The 14,024-nt window shown below is 37.3% G+C and overlaps 1 protein-coding gene across 4 annotated transcripts in view; it reads right to left on the bottom strand.

The window, feature by feature from the left end:
- The window catches only part of CDH11 (cadherin 11), a 109,419-nt gene that overhangs the window by 16,828 nt on the left and 78,567 nt on the right, over nt 1-14,024 (bottom strand). For all 4 annotated transcript variants that reach the window (XM_039327542.1, XM_039327541.1, XM_039327540.1 and 1 more), the window contains 4 exons: nt 12,203-12,322; nt 8,884-9,051; nt 4,439-4,626; nt 1,844-2,097 (listed from right to left, as the gene is read on the bottom strand). In XM_039327542.1, the coding sequence (XP_039183476.1) occupies nt 1,844-2,097; nt 4,439-4,626; nt 8,884-9,051; nt 12,203-12,322 (730 nt within the window). The remainder of the gene's footprint in view (nt 1-1,843; nt 2,098-4,438; nt 4,627-8,883; nt 9,052-12,202; nt 12,323-14,024) is intronic.

The following is a 14,024-nucleotide window of genomic DNA, read 5'->3' as shown; positions in this document are numbered from 1 at the left end:
ATGGTCTGATTTTCATCAGCTCATCCATGATGTGCTTCTTCAGAGGATTTTGAACTGCAATTCTAGCATTGTTCACACTGACTATGCTGGAGCCGCCGAGAGTTATAATTCAATGTCACAGTTTCCTACTCTTCTGTGTGACTTAATTGTCAGCTGCCTTATATCTTATTCAAGAGCTCTTATTCAGAATCTATTTTAATATTTTTCAAATGTCATTTTAAAATAGTTGGAATCGCTTTAACATTGCTAATATTAAAACTGATAATTATATATTGCTAAAAGCAGACCAGTTTATTGCAATGGTGCTAGCTCATTGGCTGCAAATGCTATGTCCTATTTAGTAGCTAGAGGGGAGCTATGGCTCAGCAGTTAAAGACACTGAGTTTGTCAACTGAAAAGCTGAACTAGGTTCAAGATCTGAATACTGTATGATGGAGTGAGCTCTTGTTACTTGCCTCAACTCCTGGCCACCTAGCAATATGAAAGCATGGAAATGCGAGTAGATTAATAGGTATCACTTTGGTGGGAAGGTAACACCCTTCCATGTGCCTTTGGCATATGCTGGTCACATGACCATGGAAAACTGTCTTCAGACAACACTGGCTGCCTTGGCTAAAAAACAGAGATGAGCACACACCTTAGGATTTGACTGGACAGGGAAATCTTTATCTTTTATTTAGGAGTTAACTACTTGCATTCCAACAGTGAAATTCTAGTTGCTGCAAAGAGCAGTGTATGCTGGATTCATGTGTCTTCCTAGATTATTTTCTTAATGCTTGGCTGAATAATGGTGGATTATATATTTTACAAAATCTGAGGTCCAGATATCCGTTCTTTTCTTTCCAGCTACTTAGATCAGTGTATCTGTGATGGAATGTAGTAGGCTGGATTCCAAGAAGTGAGACAATGGAGACCAGATGGGGCTATGGAGAAAGAGGGTAATGATAGCCCCTCCCTAATCATACACTGAGTATATAGTAGATACAGATAGTAGAGTGTTTACTCTGTCAAGATTGATGTCAGGCCCAAAGCCAAAAATGACATGTGGGGATTCTCCCAAGCTGAGTTCTTCCATTGCCTCTACACTAATTATTAGGGAGGATCTGTCTTCGATCTTCATCCTCTTTCTCTCATGTAAGCTATCTAAACTCAGTTTCTCTTATCCCTCTGGAATACATCTCCTTTCTTCCAGGAATCCAACCCACTACATGCCATCACAGTATCAGATAGAAGAGGTTTGGGAAGTGGACTTTTCTTATGCATTTGAAATCTTATGATTGATATGTACCTTGGAAAATACAACTTTTGAGACTGTTGAATCTGTAATGCTTTCAATGATGACATTGACAGTACACTAGGGCTAAAATATTTAATGTCATGATTGTGTATGCAAATAACAAATAATCATTAAAAATGTCTATATCCCCCTATAGGTTGTCAATGCACATCACACCCACTGTTATTTTTAGGTATCTGCACAACATTTGTGCAGGATCATCAGACTTTTTTTCTTCTTCTTAACATTCATACTACTAACTATGCCTGGAAATTGCTATGCTTGGTAATTAAAGAGGAAAAAGTAAAATTGCTCCTCCCTATAGTGCAGAGCTCTTCAAGCTTGGCAACTTTAAGACTTGTGGACTTCAACTCCCAGAATTCCTCAGCCAGCCAGGACTGGCTGAGGAATTCTGGGAGTTGAAGTCCACAAGTCTTAAAGTTGCCAAGCTTGAAGACCCTTGCTATAGTACTTCACATTATTATTGCATTGCAAGTGATTAAGTTATTATTGATGGGAATTTCAGCATTTTCTATGTTAAGGCATCATTGCCTGTTATAAGCATACCTTATAGGGCTGTTTTTAGCATCAGGGTCTTTGGCATGTACCCGTCCAACTGGAGCACCCGGCCCTGCATTTTCTTCCACTTCGAGGATGTATAATGGTGCTAAAAACATGGGGGGCTCATCAGCATCCTCAACACTGATCTTCACAGTCACGGTATCCTTGAATGGCCCATTGCTGATGAATTTGGGGTCAATATATATGTTGGCTGCCTCCACCTTCAGGCTGTAGGTTCTTTTGGTTTCATAATCAAGTTGCTGGAGTCAAAAAGAAAAAAAGACAATACGAGGTATCATTCTGAGGATTTTTTTCTTTACAAACAACAACAACATAAAAGATAAAGCTCCTTCGAGTTGAGTTCAGTCCTTATTGCTTTCATGGATCCATCCATCCATGAGGTTTTTTTTGGTCAGCATTATATAGGTAGCTTGCCATTGCTTTCTCTCAGGATCATTTTTGATTTCCCAGTTTGGCCTCCATTCTGAAGTTTCCTCATAATCTCCCGCAAAGTACTAACCAGAACCAGTCCTGCATAGTTTCCAGCCTAGATTAAGTTAGCCAGATCCTGCCAGATGCTGAAACCACATCTATTTCACCTTTGTACTCCCATGCACACATAATTCCTATATTTATTTTAAAAGCTTATTTTTTTTACCGAAACAATATTTAAAATATTGTTTTAAAATATGAACATCATTTTAGATTCATTGGGAATATAGTATCTTTCCTACTTTGCTTTTGGGGATAGAAATAAATTTAGGGTTGTCTTTGTTTGAGGTAAAATGGTAGGTCAGATCACAAAACTTTTAGAATCATGCAGATTTATGGGTAGAATGGGAACGGAAATTACTCCTTCACTGACCAATGTTCAAAACTGTAGAATTGAACAATATGAATTTAAAGGGCATCTTATGTTTTATGACCATTTCTATATCTCCAAGGTCCAGCCTGTAACCTTAAGAATTAATAAGATCTTATTAAGATTACAAGAAAAACTGTGGTATAGATGGACACTACTGTTAACTAAGCCATGGTAACATTTCCTATTTTTTTTTTATATTATTCAAGGCATAAGTATCAGAAGGGGGAGTTATAATCTGGATGCCCATGTTTAATAATGCCTGGTCTAAATGCTCCCAAGTTACTGATAGCATTGCTCTTATAGCAAAACAGGGAGCTCCATTCTATAACAGTTTATAGATTCTGATATCTAGTTGCTCCTGTCTGGGCTCATTTCCAGTTAAAATATAGATACCCAATTGAATACTTCACATTACCCATTTCCATACATACATAGATATGCGCGTAGGTCTCTAACATGCACAATTATTGTGAGTTTATTCTGACCTGCCTAAGTCAAAATAGATTTGTTAGCATATAAATCTAATAATGACAAAGCACCCAACCACCTAAATACACCTTAAGAATTATGGATGAGCATAGGCAAGCAACAGAATGGAAAGCTGTAACAGGTTTCCAAAATGCTATCTTTAAAAAAATATGCCAACTTTTTCATATACGACGCAAGGCAGAAAATATACCAATACACCTTTCTTCGCCTGTTTTCCCCACAACATAACCCTGTGAAGAGAATTGGGCTGAAGAAGAGTGACTGGCTCAATGTCAGTCAGCCATTTTTTCATGCCCATGGCAGGACTAGAACTCACAATCTCCTGGTTTCTAGGCCACTACATCCAACCGTCTCTCTTTAATTTTATATCTTTAATCCACATACAAATCAAACTAATGAAAATACTTCAGACTCAAACACATGACTCTGGGTAATTGACAGAAGCGAATGGAAAGAAGATAAAACAGATAACAGAAAAACAATAAAAAGACTCATACAGGACCCAAGATAAAATCTTCAACACAATCTAATTAAGATTTAGGTTCAACTATACGTGCTTGACCACAAGGTTCTTATTCCGAACCTCAAAATAGCTTTGGAGATGGTTCTAGGACAGAAACACAGCCCTGATCAACCCATGCCTGCTTTATTTCCACCTTTTTTTTTAATTTCCCCCCTCTTTCTTTCTTCCTTTCAATCAACAGAGACTGCATTCAGAAAGAATCCTGACAGCCCAAATTAAGTTTTCCTCAGGAAAAAAAAGCATGCAGACACAAAAAAAATCCCTTGTAATTTTCACATTATCTGAAAATTCACGCTGTCTCGCCAACTTGAAAATAAATGCTTCATTATAACTAAGGCAATCCTCTTCATTTATTTCCAAGTTAATATGCAGTATTGCTTTGAAGAGGGAACAGCGTTGATTTCTCAAGAGGAGGATCAGTAAAAGAATAATGTACTTTTCTTCACTTTAAAATGATGTTAAGCAGCTTCTATGCACCAGTACTTTTATTTTTATAATCTCTTTCCTTTCATTCTGGCTCCAAACCTTAAGAGGTAAGAGTAGAATGGGATGCCGGAAGTTAATCATAGCTTCATAAACAAATTATCCCAAACTGCTTTTGCTCTGATTTTTTTTTTTCTTTACCATGAGTGATAATTCTATGGCTATTATATGTTCTGTGGTGCATGGAAAGAAAGTGAAGTATGTATTATTCATTGAGGAATGAAAGGACTGCATTTCTTACCTTCTTAAGTTTCACAACCCCTTCCTGAGTCTCATAATCAGTTGTGATTTCAAACACTTCTATACCATCACCATCAATGATGTTATAAGTTACTAAACCGTTTTCTCCAATGTCAGGATCTTTGGCTTTTACTCTCCCGGCTTCCTCACCAGGCACGGCAGCTTCCGATATTGACATCTGATAAACACCTAGGCAAAAACCGGTGCTTATCAGTAAATGAGCTACTACTAATTCCATCAGAAGTATTTATTTTATTGACTCCATCACGATATGCAAAAACTAGCAGAGGAAACAGAGAGAACAGGGACATTCAGAGATTCTAAATCAGATTCATGAAGCAATTCACCCATTAAAAGGTCTCTTAGCACTTCGTGTTTTGCCCCATCACACTTTGTTTTTCTCAAGAATGGTTTAATTAAAAAGTAGAAAAAAAACTATTTCGGCAGGCTATAAGGCAAAACTCTTCTCTCAGTCCTTATGGACTTGGGTGGTCTTATACTTTTTTTAAAAAATAAAATCGCTCTAACTTCTTGTATGGAGACTGTAATGGAAATTCTTGCTTTTCCACTTACTTATTTTTTCTCCAGCTTTTTTTTTTCATAGAATAAAATATGCAACTGCTGCCTAAGTGAAATCAATTCAGATGTGTGCTTATATAAATCCATTTTGAACTAATCCACAAAACATTTGGCTCTTTCTGGAGTTTCTGGAACACATTAACCCAGTTAAGAGAAGGGATAATGTGAACACAATTCAGTAGACACAAAACTGTAAAGAATATTGACACGAGGGAGGGAGGGAGGGAGGGAGGAGGAAGAAAGAAAAAAAGAAAGAAAGAAAGAAAGAAAGAAAGAAAGAAAGAAAGAAAGAAAGAAAGAAGGAAGGAAGGAAGGAAGGAAGGAAGGAAAGAAAGAAAGAAAGAAAGAAAGAAAGAAAGAAAGAAAGAAAGAAAGAAAGAAAGAAAGAAAGAAAGAAAGAAAGAAAGAAGGCAGGCAGGCAGGCAGGCAGGCAGGCAGGCAGGCAGGCAAGCAAGCAAGCAAGCAAGCAAGCAAGCAAGAAAGAAAGAAAGAAAGAAAGAAATTGTTGGAATGCCTGGAAAGGCTGTGAACAAAATACTTAAAAGAGCAGCAAAGTTGAAGAAAACTGAAATAAAAGAACCAGTATTTCTTTTTATTATATACATAGAGTGCAAGCTTGACATGTAGAAACAATTGCCCTGGACCCCTAAGACAGAGAAACTGTATCCAACTATAATTTAATCTTTATAAATGATTAGTTGGGTCAACATTTGACTTCCTAACTCATTCCTATCCACAGAACTATTAAAAACAATGCCACACCCAAACATTATAAAGGAAAACTGTCATAAAAATTAGGGATGAGGGACTGTTCATTTCACTTTTTTTTCAATATACCAGAATCCACATACAGCCATATTGTGGGTACTGCACTGGTATTGGGTAGGCTTTAGTGAAGAAATCATTCCGCTATTTTTAACACTTAAAGTCCTATTTTGACTGGCTTGTAAAGTATTTAGAGGAACACCTGGTGTAGGTACAAGTGACCTGAATGATTTGTGTGCCTTGACTGGGGATGTTGAGAGTGAGCTGCAATCAGGATTGTGGCAGAGAACAAGTGAAGTTCTAACAGCTGCTAATGATTTAATTGGGGTCATGCTGTGCAGCAGTAGACATTGTGCCTGAGTTTGTGTATTTATATAATTTAATCATTTTCACTCATAAATTACCCACAAGCTGTTGATGCCTTTTATTTGCCCGCATATTTAAGAAGGATTAAATCTCCCCCTAATGTCCATTTCATATTGGAGGCATTAGTGATGGTTGTGTACCTATTCACTTCTAAATACAAAAAAATAAAATATGTAAGCAAATTAAAAACCTGTCATAACTTGACACCTTCATAAACTAAATGGAGCCATCAAAAAGCAACTGACGTGCGGGTTTTGTCATTCTTGAAGACTGCTGATGAAACCAGTCTAAATTGAGAAGCAACCATGAAACCTGCTTTTTTAAGAACTTGGATGTTGTCTCTGCTGCGCTCACAAATTCATAAAAAAAGATGGAGAGGGGGGGTACTTTGCTTTGTATTTTTTTTTTTAAATTTTAACGTTGGTCTCTTATCTTACAGTGCATAACGATTTCTCTCTAAAATGTGTTTCCATTGCTTCCATCCTCCATCTGTCTCCCTTAACAGCATGCCCCACCAAAAGTCTAGACCACATGCCATTGATCTCAGCAGGGACATATTGTTAAAACATCATCGTCCAGTATGTTTTCAAAATGAGGCAGCACAAAAGTCCCTACCTCCTCCTGTGCCTTAATCCTCATCTTTGAAATGGTTCACTGTGTGTCCCTGGAAATGGTTCAACTCTTTTATGTATTTTTTTCCTTTATGAAAGAGTTTTTTTTAAAACACACACACACAAAACCTCAGAATGTAAAATATGCCTGAGATACCTCTTGATTCCTTTTGGTGTACATGAATCTATTCCAGACAGAGAAGAATCTTTATGGATTGGTAGGCTTATCTGGAATTTGGGACTGTGTATGGAATAATAAAAAGATAAAAGCTGCCACAAAGAAGAGGGAATCAAGCTATTTTCCAAGGCCTCTGAAGGCAGGACAAGAAGCAACCAGGTGGAAACTAATCAAGGAGAGAAGCAACCTAGAACTAAGGAGAAACTTCCTGATAGTGAGAACAATTAATCAATGGAACAACCTGCCTCCAGAAGCGGTGAATGCTCCAACACTGGAAGTTTTTAAGAAGAGACTGGACAGCCATTTTTCCGAAATGGTATAGGGTTTCCTGCCTGAGCAGGGGGTTGGACTGGATGACCTCCAAGGTCCCTTCCAACTTTACTATTATTGTTTATTATTATTATTATTATTATTATTATTATTATTATTATTATTATTATGGATCATCGCACAGTCAGCCAGATGTTCAGACTGGATTTGGCATTTTGTCTACCTATTTATTATTATTATTATTATTATTATCTCAATCATCGCACAGTCAGCCAGATGTTCAGACTGGATTTGGCATTTTGTCTACCTATCGAGTCCTTATCCAGGACCTGGGATAGGCAGATGTGGATGTTTGATGGTATTACAGGTATCGTCGCAGGATGGAAGCAGTTCCTAATTATTATTATTATTATTATTATTATTATTATTATTATTATTATTATTATTATTATTATAGCGGGAGGAAGAGGCTCCTTCACAAAATAGCTACTATGGCAATCATGGACCATTGAAACATTACCTTCTACTATTTTAGTTTACCTTTGCATTTTTTCTAGACAAGCAGGCACATTTCCATAGTATTGGCCACCGCCACTTACCATTCTTAATTGTTAAGAAAGCAAGTGTGGCTTTGTCAGGACTGCCATCCTGCTTCGGTATGCTTTGCGTGCTGCCAATCCGGCATATCCAAGGAGGGGGAGGAATTGCGGGGTGGGATAAGGTGGAGGTGTTAGTATGAGAGGAATCAAAGCTACTCATTGTGCCATCCCTTGAGAGCCACCAGCAGTTCCAAGGTCACACTATGGAAAGACCGGGACTATTGCTCAAACAATTTGTTTGAATTCAATTGGATATAACCAAGAGGGACGGTGGGAGTAAGGGGAAAGTGAGCCATATGCTTTGGGCACGAAAATCTCAAATATGGCTTTGCCTCTCTGTAACAAGTGTACTTTTGCTAATAATGGACACAAGAGTCTTTGTTTTCTAATTGACCAGATTGGGACCAGATTGACAGGATCTAAAAGAACCCAGTAGAATCAAATAAAAAAAAATATTACAAGCTTGTTAAGCTACAGTCTTCTTGACTTTCTGATCCAAGAAAGTTAAAATCATAACCTTATGAACAGAGATATTTTGGGATACCCTGTGTATTGCTTTGAGATTGAAAATATAACATTATTAACCAGAGACACTGGGTTTTCATTTCTAAAGACCACATGCCACTGAAGTTACTGGAGGCCAGAACAGGGATCTTACATTAGAGGAGCATGGGTTTCAAAAAAGGTGCTTCAGAACAGGGGTGTAGCATCTCTTTAAAGCTGCCTTATCTTTTTGCAGGCTTGTGACTCCTTAAAGAGTCTGCATTTTTAATGTGATTCCTTAAAGCAGCCATGTCCTCCTTTTGACAAAAGCCTCTGAATAAATGTAGCTCTTTTACAGACACACTGCACTTACACTTTTACATGTTTCAAAAGCACCTCCTCTGAATCGTTTTTAGAGCACAGGCAGCCCCATCATTCTAGAAATCATTAGTAATCATAATACGAACATGATACTTAATTGCATAGAACCCATATATTACGGAATAAATGTTTGCTGGCAAGTAAAAGAGGAAGAGGAGAATTGCTCAGCTTCGGTGAGGCTTCTGGTACGAGAAACGGGATACACTGGACTTACTCTGTGGGAATTTTGGTGGGTTGTCATTGACATCTGTGAGGGTAATTGTCACTTTGGTAGTTCCTGAAAGCCCTCCCATGTGTCCTCCCATGTCCTTTGCTTGTATCACAACATGATATTCTTCTTTTGCTTCTCTGTCCATGTTGGGAAGAGCTGTTCGTATAATGCCTTCAGGAAAAAAAGTCAGAAGAAAGGGTTCACAATAGGTTCTTCAAAGGCTTATCTCATAGTAAGTCTGCTCTACATCTATTCATTGGCAGATACTTGTTTAGATGATTGTATAAGAGAGAAATTGCCTTTAGTGATTGTAGCATACGTCAACCTCAAGTCACTCCACCCATACTCCACAGAATATCTGCGGTGGGTTAAAAAAAACCAAACAGATGGATGAAGAATATGTTCTTGTCATAAGTTAATATGAATTTAATCTATTTGCATGTCCTGCACTTAGGATAATTAGAATGCAACTTTATAGACAATTGTGAACTTTTCAGTAGAAAAATGTATACATTGACTGTATTTTATACATGGGTATCTATATTCCGGAAAATACATCCATTAGAATTGCATTATGTTGCTTAGAAAATGTATTGCCCCCCCCCCCAAAAAAAAAACAAGTAGAATACTCCACGGGAGAAGAAAATTTTCAAACACGTTGTCTAAAAAGCACAAGACTGAAAAAAAAAATGAAGTCAAACACAATAGAAGCATCCATCTGTAAAATTGGATTCTGCAAGGGCTTGATAAGCTTTTTCCGTGATCTTGCCTGGTCCAGCTTATAATATGATGATTGTTGAGGTTTTAATGGAGAAGTCTGAGGAATTTGATCTTTGCCATTTCCAATAGGAGAATGGGCATTAGGATTTGCACACAAAGGGTTGATTTATATTATCTCATCTCAGATTGTTACCAAAAACAGCTGGCCTCCCAGTAGCAAAATGTTATTCCAAGGCTGTTGTAATCCCAGTAAGGATTATGTTGCTGTTGTTTGTTTTAGGAAAATGAAAGTGAGGCCGCATTGTTAGAATCATCTATTGTATTTTGGTTTTTATCGGTCTTTTGAGTTTGGAATCATGATCAGAATGGGTTCACTAATCCATATGTAATCCAGGAATCAAAGCTAGGCTTAGATCTCAAAATTTCCACACTAGACATCAAGACTATTGTTCTGTGGTGGGATTTGGTAGGAATTTGAGACATTATGATGCTATTTTCTCAATGGAGGGAAATCTTGGCTTTCTTTTTCTCAAGAAAGAAAGAAAAAGGAAGGAAGGAAGGAAGGAAGGAAGGAAGGAAGGAAGGAAGGAAGGAAGGAAGGAAGGAAGGAAGGAAGGAAGGAAGGAAGGAAGGGCTACTTTGATGGCTTTATATCTAGGACATATCAAATGAGCGTATCTTAAACCGATAAACTTTTTATCCAATTTCCTCCTTCTCCACAGCTCTGCACCAGCTCATATTCAACAGGGCAAACTGAATATGAGATCCCCAAATACTTGTATAACAACCTTTCTATCCAACAATAGAGTCATAGAGTAATCTAACAAGGGGAGATTTAACAACATTCCTTTTCAATAATGATTGCATCTGTTTTGGATGCAAAGGTTAAGACTATCACCCACATCTTCCCGAGCTGCAAGTATATTATATTACATCCTGAGCACTTCATCAACAAATATTTGGACAGGCCCCAATCTGTGATTCTGTTCTTTCTACTAAGAGATCAGTGTCTCACTTAATCACCACAAAGGCCACTTCATTCTGCACCATTGCAATTACAATTAGAAAAGGATTAGACCATTTTGAAGCAAATGGTTTTATGTCAAAACCACTTAGCTAATGTTTCTTATTGACCTCCCCATCATATACTCTGCTCATATACAATCTCTCTCTCTCTACCACTTCTATGTTTTAGCTTTTTAATCGGCCATTAGTATTTAAGTCGAGTTAACTCTTTTCTCTTTTTTTCTCCTCTTGATTGCCTAGTTTTGGTCTTTGAACGTATAGCAAATAAATAAAACCAGGGTACTTGGGGTATGGAGTATATTTAACAAAATATACAGATTTTTGTTCCTGGTTCTCAGCACTTCAAGTTAGCAGCAGTGTTCAAAACTGTACACCACCTTCCACTGCTTGTGAAGATTTGGGGGGGGGGGAGGCTGAAAACAATGTGGATATAAAATTATACTGAGTATTATCTCTTCCACATCCTGAATGCATTTTAAAGTCTTATCCCTTGTTTCCTAAATACTCTTTGAAATTAAAACTGTTTTATGCTACTATTTTTCATGAAGATTTGTAATGGAGACAACAGAAATAGGAAAGAATAGTAGTGAGTGTAAGCATAACACAGAAGAGTGTGAACTTTCTTGATAAACAAACTGTATTTAGTTTGGGGAGCCACTTCTTTCATATGTATTATACGGGATCCACTGTTGATAACAAAATTTAACCTTTATCTAAGTTTGGAAGTAATTTCTTTTATAAACCCCTGGAATCACATATACTATGATGTGGGTATAATTCCCATTAGAGATTCTTTTGTAGCTTGAAAAAAGTGTCAAATTCTTCTGATATGCAGAAGGTGCATTTACTTTAAATCAAGCAAGAAAATTAAAGGTATTGTTTTCTCTAAAATAAATCCAAGGGCTGAATGCAAATTACAGATCAAACAGAAATACACCGATGCTTTCAAAGCAAGATTCTTAAGGCCGGTTGGAACTATGTGATCATTTGGTAATGGAAAAGAAAGTTTTTTGTTTGAGGTTGAATTAGAAATTCCAGGATTTGTCATATATATAAAGGAAGTTTGTTGTTCCTTGTTGTTGCTATTTTTATTAGAATCAGCAGGCAAATTTTGTTTTATCTTTTGATCATCATATTTGGGACACATAAAGGAATCTTCGTAGTGGCACAGTGGTTAAAATGCAGTATTGCAGGCTAATTTTGCTAATTGCCAGAAGTTCAATGCTGACTGAGTCAACATTGAGTCAGCCTTCCATCCTTCTGAGGTCGGTAAAATGAGGACCCAGATTGTTGGGGGCAAGAGGCTGCCTCTGTAAACTGCTTAGAGAAGGCTGTAAAACACTATGAAGCAGTACATAACTCTAAGCACTAGTGCTGTTGCTAATCTCTTTCAGGTCATTAGCCAGTCCATTAAAGTCAATGATCATGGCTTGAACCTGTAGCCCAATAACAACTGGATGACAGAGTCGTGTATTTAAAAATGGGTGGTGATATAAACTGAATAAATTTGGAAAGTTTCTGGCTGCTTACTTCTGTTCTAAAATTCTTTTTTAGTTATCACACGGTTGACTAGTACCTGTTTGTGGCTCTACAGAGAAATATGGTTGGCCTTCAAGAATGCTGTAAACAAGTTTGGCACTATTTCCATAGGTAGGATCATCAGCATCTGAGGCTGTCACCTGAATAACAGATGTACCTGCAAACAGAAAAGGGAACACATATATATTAGATACACATATGCTTTTCCCCACTTCCAAAATTTCTACATTAAGTACAGTGCCAACTTCACCTTTCAATGGAACAATGAGAAACATACGAGAGGTTATCTTTACTAATTACACTCTGGAAAATCCACATTTCATTTCTTTAAAAAAGATTTTACTAACAAATCACCAATGGTTATCCAACAGCTGTACCAGGGATTAAAGGAGATCTCTATTCAATTAATATTATTTATTTTGGGGGGGATTAAACAGTTGAGTTAATTCTATTTGCTAAATGCATTTCTCTTCCCCCTCCCCCCTTCCTTGAAATTTGTTAATATTATGATTTGGGGTATTAATTTTAGGGTTGTACAGTTCTTTGCATCCAATCTCTAAAAGTGCTTGGGAGTGTGAGCATGACACCTGCCCGCAACATCTTAAAGCAGTCACATCTCTCCCCACGTTTGCTGTGCAATAATGTACTATATCAAAAGAAATAAATTATATTGCCACTGAATCTGCTTGCTTGATTCCCCAACATGCTAAAGACAAGGTTCCTATAACACACCTATAACTATCCAGCTCTGTGAACTTTGTTGCATATGCAGTGATTCACTCAGCATTTTTTCTGCATGTTTCAAGGGTAATTGCTTTATTGTAAAGGGAGTTTATTTGCCTGGAAAGGACATTTAAATTGTGCTTTATATTTTGTATTGTGTAAAAGCCTTAGTCGGCCAGTACTGTAGTAGATACAAATATATATATATATTAAATGGAAAGTGACTATTGGCACAATATAGACCACAGTATAATCAGCAGAGATTGGCAAGCTAATTATGATCTGGTATTTGGTGCATAAGTCTTGTAGATGCTCATGCAAAATTTTGCTGTTTGTTTCCTTTATGGATAAAAAACGATAACTCCTCCCTCTAAGGACTGTTATTTGTCTGTTTAAGAAAAATCACAAGTGGGATTGGATTAAGGACAGCTGTTGTTCTAATTCTTTCCAACTAATGGAATGCTGGAAAAAAATAACGAAAATGAGGCGGAATCACTCTCCCCAAACGAAGTGGAACAAGACCAAATTTGAGAACAAGCCAGCATAAGAGAGACTGAATTTGAAAATGAGCCAGATCAGGTCAGGGGCTAAGAAACAGTCCATTAAAAATTCCCCCGGTGCCATCCTGATTTGATGTGTGCAGTGCTTGGATGTAAAGCACATTTGCTGGCTTTGGAACCAAATGCTGCACACATCAAATAAGGATGCCATTTGGGAAAAAATTTATAATGCAGCTTTTTTCTTAACCTTTGGCATGCTCTGGCCCATTTTGATCTGATCTGGTCTGAGCTTTTTTGTACATCTTCTAAAGGAGTCTTTTCCAGGGCTTGAATATGCATTTGAGTTAAGGAGGCATTAAAGAGATAAAATTTGACAATTCTTGCTGTTGTCACCTTAACACTGTCCAAACTCAAGAGATATTTTTGAGTCCTGATGGCTATCATGCAACCTTTTGGAAATTAGTCTATTAATTGCTGCAAGTACAGGGAAAGGACGTAGACCAGATTCAAAGCATCCTTGTCTGCTCCAGAATTGTAATAGGAGAAGCAGTTGGTTAGCATTTTGGAAAAATGCTGATTTCTCCATTCTAAGTCTCCTTTGATCCTCCCTCAAAGTCATATACCAATAAAAAAAAG

This window comes from Crotalus tigris, unplaced genomic scaffold (genome assembly GCF_016545835.1).
Source record: "Crotalus tigris isolate CLP2741 ecotype Arizona unplaced genomic scaffold, ASM1654583v1 scf7180000024362.2655971311:6658466, whole genome shotgun sequence".
Taxonomy (NCBI): domain Eukaryota; kingdom Metazoa; phylum Chordata; class Lepidosauria; order Squamata; family Viperidae; genus Crotalus; species Crotalus tigris.
Note: the sequence above shows the minus strand (reverse complement) of the source record. Positions and strands in the feature narration are given on the sequence as shown.